At 23.9% G+C, this 8,100-nt stretch overlaps 2 protein-coding genes across 2 annotated transcripts in view; one reads left to right on the forward strand and one right to left on the reverse strand.

The window, feature by feature from the left end:
- The window catches only part of LOC112682597 (glycine receptor subunit alpha-4), a 20,252-nt gene extending 17,495 nt beyond the window's left edge, over positions 1–2,757 (reverse strand). Inside the window, exon 1 of the mRNA XM_025553236.1 lies at positions 2,742–2,757. The gene's annotated coding sequence lies outside the window, so the exon portion shown is untranslated. The remainder of the gene's footprint in view (positions 1–2,741) is intronic.
- Positions 2,758–3,273: 516 nt separating this feature from the next.
- Positions 3,274–7,536, forward strand: LOC112682089 (adenylate kinase isoenzyme 1). Its single transcript, XM_025552564.1, has 5 exons — positions 3,274–3,388; positions 5,048–5,105; positions 5,174–5,337; positions 5,408–5,524; positions 7,130–7,536. Exons 2-5 carry the CDS (start codon positions 5,069–5,071, stop codon positions 7,391–7,393), a joined length of 582 nt encoding a protein of 193 aa, XP_025408349.1. The 5' UTR covers positions 3,274–3,388; positions 5,048–5,068; the 3' UTR covers positions 7,394–7,536.
- Positions 7,537–8,100: the final 564 nt, after the last annotated feature.

Raw genomic sequence — 8,100 nt, forward strand, 5'->3', positions numbered from 1 at the left:
TAATAATAATAATAATAATAATAATAATAATAATAATAATAATAATATATATAATTTAACCTAAACATTTATTTTATAATATTCTTGAATTTTATGTTTTAAAAATTATGAAGTGAATATGCCGTTTTTGATATAACCTAATTTTTCTATCCAACGGCAATTCATAAAAACAAAATCAATAAATTATTTAATCAATCTCGGTATGGCATATTGTAGACAACAATGTGTTATTATAGTGTAAATATTTAAATCATTAGTTAAGAGTATAATTAAAATGTACTAAAACCAGCTTTATTTTAATTTATTTACATTAGCGCTATACTATTTTATTCACATTCACTATTGTTGAGTCTATAATTGAACATTAAACATTGTTTCATTGCCGTAGTGACTATAAAAAAATATTACATGATATTAATATTTTTTTATTTTGAACTTATGATTTAAAAACAAAAAACAAAATGATAATCAATTTTAAGTTATGTATTTTTAAATTAGTAGGGTGTTTTGAGTCTTAAAATATATTCTAGTATTCTTATAATATACCATTTTTTAAATATTTTTTCTTACTATATACAGTTGTAACAATATTAAAATGAAAAAACATTGTAATTTAATTAAATTCGTATAACTTAACATATTACTATTAATTGAAATCTAAATATTAAAATATTTGATCATTTTCTATAAGTAAATTTATTTTACTAGGCATTTATTTTCTTATGTAATCATGAAATACTATAAATATGCTGGAAAAAAGGTTCTTTTTAAATTGGACTCGTGCCCCACTGTTTATATTATATTACGTAGGTTTTTTTTATGTTGTAACTGGGCGTTTCGTATAGACTATTTCAGTTCTCTTACGTGATCATAAAAATAACAAAATACTAAAAATAGGCAATAGCTAGTTTGAGTTTACTGTGAAACCCATGAAAAGTTAGAATATCTAATAAATTTTATAAATTAAAAATGATCATACATTTGTACTGCAATTTAATTATTATTTTTAACTAAGATTAAAAATTATTTATTTTTCATAATTTTTTTTAATTGTTATTATTATATGGTTGACCTTAATTTAAAATATTGTAAAAATTTAACCGTGACTATAAAGATACAGTTAATCATGCTGAAACCACTTTTTCTAATATTTAAAAATTATATGAAAACATGATTAATTAGTTTTAAAAATTGTTTAAAGAAAAAGTTTTTCAGTTAAAAATAAGTTATTAATTTTTAAATTCAGAAAAAAAAAAATGTTCTGAAACATTTTATCAGTGATAAAATCTAGCCATAATACACAAGATCTTGATAATGTGCACATTTTACGAAAATAAAATTATTAAATTCAGCCTCAAATTGTTATTTTAGTCATTAATTTATTAAATACCAACACATATAGGACATTCAAATGATTAATATTTAAATTTAATTTCCTATATATGACGTATATACATTGAATAACGTCGTTTGAATACGAGTGTAAATATTTATTTGTTGACAGACAATGATTAGTCTTTATATGTTGTCAATAATACCCATTGTTAAAAATATCATGACAGAAATTTTTTCAGTATGAAAAGTCAAAATTAAACAATTATAATTTTACGATTGGCAATATACTAATAACAAATATACTTTAATAAACGATAAGGTATACTCTGTACAATGAAATGGATTCAATATTTTTAATTTTTAATATTTATAATGTTTAATATTATTGTTATAGTCAATAACTTAATAGTCATTTGTAATATGTAAACATAAAGTTAGTTGTTGTACATAAATTAAAAAATATGTAATTTGTCAACATAAATATTAGTTTATTATACTTGTATACGTAGTCATATTTAATTTAATGATAATAAACTGGAATAATCTTTAATCGTGTGTGAGTTGTCTACATACTAATTAATTTAGGCTACAATAGACGTTTGGACGGATATTTTATACCAATAGTTATTCAGATAATTTCTATTACACTATGTAGCAGGTTAAGTGTGAATATTTTTTCCATCATTAGCTATTTATACATGTTTATCGCATATGTTAAATTTTAGTTGTCCACATTCCTCGTAGATCTATTTATTTTATTATTATTATTATTTGCATTATTATATAGTGGTTAGTAGGATTTTCAGCGAAATTCATAGAAACGTGCACTTAATAAACTATTGGGATTAATTTAATTTTTCTACATTTTGGAATTTGATCTTTTAGTCACAACTCTAGTAAAACTAATGTAGAACATAAAGTATTATTAATTTATAAATCACTTATTATGTTTTTAGACACGTAGATTAGTATGTTACATGTATGAATAATAATATTTTTGTTAAATTAATACTGTACACGTAATTTTATTAAGCAAATAAATGTCCTTATTATCCTTATATAAATATCCTTTTTAGATCCACGTAACAATACATCACGTATGCATCTGGTTAGGTAATGAATAGTTGTGACAATCATTTATTAATTGATCACAAGGATTAATAAATTATGTTCGACGCGCCACTGGCGTGGATTTCGATGGACAATGAGATTATTTGTATAATCAGCGCTGTAGACAGCGCGCTAGACCGTCGGGTCTCGATCAATACTATTTCGTATTTATATGATACACATACACACACACACACACACACACATATATATATATATATATATATAAAAGTATAAATTACGTATGATAATATTGTATATCTACGAACGACTTAGGAAATAAAAAGTGTACGTACCGCGACAACGTACATGATAGTATGTAAAATCATTGTAAAAAAAAATATTCCCATGGTAAAATAAAATAAATTACAAATCATTTGACTAAAATGATGACACGTAGCATTTACAATACGGCAAACGGTTTGAGTTAATCAAGTAATAATAGTATTTTTTCCGCTTTAGGTTATTTTCAAAACAAACTCACCAAATGTACTCGTATATTGTATACATAACATTATATAGATATATTTATAAAGTACATAGGTGTTATAATAATAATAATAATAACTACCGCCGTGGTCGATACTTAAAAATAGAAAAGCCGACCTTGGTCTGGTATCTACGACCTGCAATACTGTGATGACGGTTAGTATTCCACCGCCGAAATGACCGTTCGCCGAGGCCAACAAATTCATTTTTCGAAGTCGATTGCCAAAAAAAAAAAATAAAAAAAAATAAAATAAAAAGTTTCTTCACCCCACCGCCCACTCGATTATCGAGATTATCGCTGCCGCCGTAGCCGCTGCCGTCATCAGCGTCGCTACCACCCAAACTAATAGTCCAAAACCTTTGGCCGCGTGCGACACTCTTGTAGTAGCGTTAGCGTTTCACTGTACTCCGCTGCAACAGCACACTTCTTTTTACCTACCCGTGTGGTTTCACGGTGAGTATGACGATATAATCTCCCGTATCTCTCTCGGCCCCTTTCAGCTCGGTTACCTGTTTATTTTTCGTTTCGTTTCGTTTTTTTTTTTGCTGTTTATTTAATATGTTTTTGCTTTTTTTGTTTTTTACAACCGCTGTTGCTAGACTATGGCGATTTTCACAGCACCATGTTATTAATTATTGCACTCGCACATTTTTAATTTCCTCGAAATATTATACAGCGGCAGATAAATCATTGAAAAATCACTCATCAATGTCGTTATACAGCAATAATTCGTAATTTTTATTGATATATGTGCACATGTATGAAAGTGAATACACAGAAAATTTAGAAATTTTCTAGTCCGTATTGAAATATTGAAGCGTCGTTACCGTTGTTGATCATATTAACAGTATAAACGTTTCCAGTTAAAGCTGTAACAGGAATGAATTTAAAATAAAAATTTATAACGATGCTCGTTTTTCTTTTTTATTCTCGAGCAAGTATTTAATGATTTGTTAACCCTATGTTATTCATGCGTTAGTGTACAACTCTTAATTACCGATTTTCTTATAATTATTTATTTACCATGTACGCATAGTAAAATTATGTAATTTTGTATACCCAAAACTTATATATTATGTTAAATTAATAAAACTGTAAACTAATTGTAGTCTATCCGTTATAATTATTTAATTTTGTCTCGTGTTTCTGGTATATCAGCTTGTGTTTATTGATTTAATTCACATTTGTCCTTGACGTTTTAATACACTTGACAACGGATACATGCTGTGTTAAATTCCTTAACAACCGAAAATCCTAATCATTTTAGGTCTTGTAGGTTATATTTCATTTTTTTTATTTTTATCTAAGCTTTTTAGTATTAAAAAAGCGTTTATTTGTTACGAATTCACGAACACTGGCGATTTAAATATTTAAATTAAGTGATTTCATTTTGTTTCCCTGATAAAGCTGAATTATATTGTAATTTATTTATTGTTAAAACATTAGAAGAGCTATGCCAATTATTCACATTTTCAAGTTGTAAAATGTATAGTTAAATATTATTTAAATACTCTTTAAGTAATAGGTTATAATATAACGATTATAGGTTATTAGAAAATATGCTTTCATATTATTATTAAAAAACATTTAAAGTATAGATTTTAGAAAGGTTTTGAAGATTTACTTTAAATTCAAGTTTCAAATTAAAAAAAGCTTTTATATTTATTTTATAGCGCATTTTTTTTTAAAAAAAAACTATATTTTTGTATTATTTATTTTAAAATCAATATACAAATTTCCAATTTCCAATTTCCAATTTGTCGACATCTCACCAGAAAAATTAAAAAAATACATACAAATTAACTTATTTTTTAAATTAAATTAAATTACCTTTGCCATCATTAACTGTAGAATATTATACATTATAGCGGTAATTTTTTTGTTGATGTTAGTACCTAATGATATGACCTTCAGTATTACCCATCCTTTTTTTACTAATAACTTTTATTCGTAGTTTGTATCGTATATTATTGTTCATGATAAATTTATACAGTTTAAATTATAAATTGAGTTCGTCTTTTGTTTAAATATTTATTGTTATATAACATAATTCACACACAAATTAAATGTTTTAGAACTAGAAATATATTTTTAATCCATATTTTTCAATAGGCATAGACAATTTAAACGAAGATGTGTGAAATCAATTTACCAACTATTTGGATTCTAGGTAAAACACAAAAATAATGAGTAATTTAATTTGTAACTGTTTAAAATATTCAAAATTAATTTAAATAGGAGGCCCGGGCAGTGGAAAAGGTACCTTATGCGACAAAATTGTAACCAAATACGGGTTTACTCACATTTCAACTGGCGATTTGCTAAGAGATGAAGTAAACACCGGATCAGAACGTGGTCAAGAATTAGTAAAAATTATGAAAGAAGGAGCTCTTGTTCCTACGGTAAATTTTTGAAGTATATTCATATAGTATAGCTATTCTATGAATATATATGGGTACATATTTCTTTTAGTCTGTTGTGATGGAATTGCTCAATGAGAAGATAAAAAGTAAAGTAGCAACATCCAAAGGATTTTTAATCGATGGTTATCCACGTGAAAAAAAACAAGGAGAGGAGTTCGAAATAGCGGTAAATTTGCTTTATTTTTACTTTAAACTATTTACATACTGACAATAGTAATTTGTCAAAAATATTCGTATTTATTTTATATTTTTATTAAATTGAAGTATTGAACTGATTCGGATAAGTATTTAAACTCCATTAAAACATAGTTAGATAATATTATTATAATTAGGAAAACGCTTACAATTTACTTTAGTGATTGATTATCTGGATATTTTTTAACAATATCCTTAAATATACAGAATGAATATAATTGCTTTGAAACAAATTTTAAAATCTAATGAAAATCTTGATTACAAGAGTTTAAATTTCAATGTAATGTACATATTATTTTGAGTGATCTAAAAAAATGCTTTAAAAGTACATATTCGTGTAATATACACTTTAAAGGTGACATATAAGTATTATATAATACTTATATTATAAGTATTATAAGTATTATATTACTTATATTATATTATAAGTATATAAGTATTATATAAAGATAGTATATTTATTAATATATTTACTTGTTTTAATATATTTATCAGCATGAAGTCAAATTTATCTAGTTTTTTTTTTGTTAATTATAAATTAGGTAAATAATAGAGCAATTAATTTAATAACAATTATTTAAATTAATTAATACTTTTAAGTAAGCACACCATATTTCTTATGTGTAAAAATGTTTGATTATATATACTAAGTAGCAAAATTAAAAATTTTTATTACAAATGTATAAATGTTGTTGATAACTAAGTTTAGATACTTTAATTTTAATTATTTGGTTTTTTTTTTTTAAAGAAATTAAATCATTATGTTAGATTATATTATTTTGGTAGAATTTAAACAGAGAGACAAGTAAAAAAAAAATTAAATGAGTAATAAAATTAATAATATTTCAATTTGTTATTAGTAACATTTTGAAATAACAATTTTCCAATATTTTCTTTAATAATTTTAACTATTTTTTTTAGAGTATAATATTTGCTAATAAATAGCATTTAACATATAATTCCTAGTAAAGGGTATTTAATAGAGAATATGAATTACAACTTCAAAATTAAGTTTATCGATTTTTGTAAAATATTGAATGATTTATTGTTGCTTTTAAATTTAATCCTACACAAGTGACTTAGTAAGACACTTGGTTTTTCTAATTTATATACTTTAGGTTTTATATTTTACTATGGATTGACCTAGAGTTGGTGTGAATTGTACAGTAGCCAATATTCTATGCTTAATGTGTTCTTGAAAAACAAGTTAATTATAAAAATGATCTACGAGCCAAGATTTATTATAAATTAAGTGAAACAAATCTAGAATACATTTTTTTGATATAAAAATAATATTGTAAAATTGTATTTTCTAAATTTTTTTTACACAATTACATTCAATTAAATTTGTGTCAGTAAGTAATTTTAAAACATTTTCATTTTGAAAATTCCATGTGGTACATTTTTGTTTGTAAGTTTCCTTTTATTTTTAAATAACTTTCAATCATAACTTTTGTAGAATGTATTATACATTTTTTTGTTTAATTATTTTCAATTTCCAAAAATTTCATTAGTAATTATAAGATTATAACATTATAAGGTTTTTAATAAAATTGTTACTTTTATTTTTTCTTAGATAAAACCTGTTGATATGGTGTTATACTTAGAATCTAAAGACGAGACAATGGTACAAAGGTTGCTGAAACGAGCAGAGACTAGTGGTCGGTCAGACGATAATTTGGAAACAATTCAAAAGCGCCTGCAAACATTTCATGCCAATAACGATCCAATCATTGAAGCGTACAAATCAAAAGTGGTGATTATTTCAGCCGAACAAAGTGCTGAAGCAGTTTTTGCTGAAGCTGAAAAACAATTAGATGCTTTAGTTGCTACAAATTAGATATAAATATGAACTTAAAATCTATACTTGTTAATTTTGGCAATGAAAAATTATTTTTGTAGAGACATCTGCTCAAAGTTATATAAATAAAAAAAAAAACAAAAATTTATAATTCATAGTATAAGCACCACAAGATACATTAAAGTTTATTGATATGATAAAAAGTTTAATTTCATAAACAATCTATTCATAAATAATTTTTATTTATTATTTAATAGTGAATTAGATTATAGTCAAAGAAATATGAAATACTTGAGTGCTTTTAGTAAGTAATATAAATATCATTTTTATAATTCTCGGAAGCTGTTATAACTCTTTATAATGTTATAATCTCTATATTTATTACAATTTTTGATTATAATAAAAAATACATCTTTTATTAGTTCTTTACTTAAAGCATTTTTTTTATGGCATTACAGTTGCCTTTTAGCAATGTTTTATCAAAAATTTGTCCAGTAATTTATTTGTAAGTACCTATCATCAAGTATTTTTAAGCTAGCATATTATAATGATATTGATAAATAAAACACAATTTTTAATAATTAGGTATGTATTGTTATGTTTTATAAATTTGTTATTAAATGGTGCATATTTAATACATTATTTGCTTTTCAAAAATAAATATTTGTTTAAATACAACTTATATTTTTTTATACTTAAATATTAATATTATTATTTTTATTTAGTTACTTCATGATTATCCATTT

The sequence above is a fragment of the Sipha flava genome, unplaced genomic scaffold, assembly GCF_003268045.1.
Source record: "Sipha flava isolate LNK unplaced genomic scaffold, YSA_version1 103_pilon_pilon, whole genome shotgun sequence".
Lineage (NCBI taxonomy): Eukaryota > Metazoa > Arthropoda > Insecta > Hemiptera > Aphididae > Sipha > Sipha flava.

Excerpts from the sequence above, each read along its gene's own strand:
- LOC112682089 (XM_025552564.1), top strand. The coding sequence starts at position 5,069 with ATGTGTGAAATCAATTTACCAACTATTTGGATTCTAG. Across the intron at positions 5,338-5,407 it reads AAGGAGCTCTTGTTCCTACG|TCTGTTGTGATGGAATTGCT; the intron begins GTAAATTTTTGA and ends TATTTCTTTTAG. Across the intron at positions 5,525-7,129 it reads GAGAGGAGTTCGAAATAGCG|ATAAAACCTGTTGATATGGT; the intron begins GTAAATTTGCTT and ends ATTTTTTCTTAG.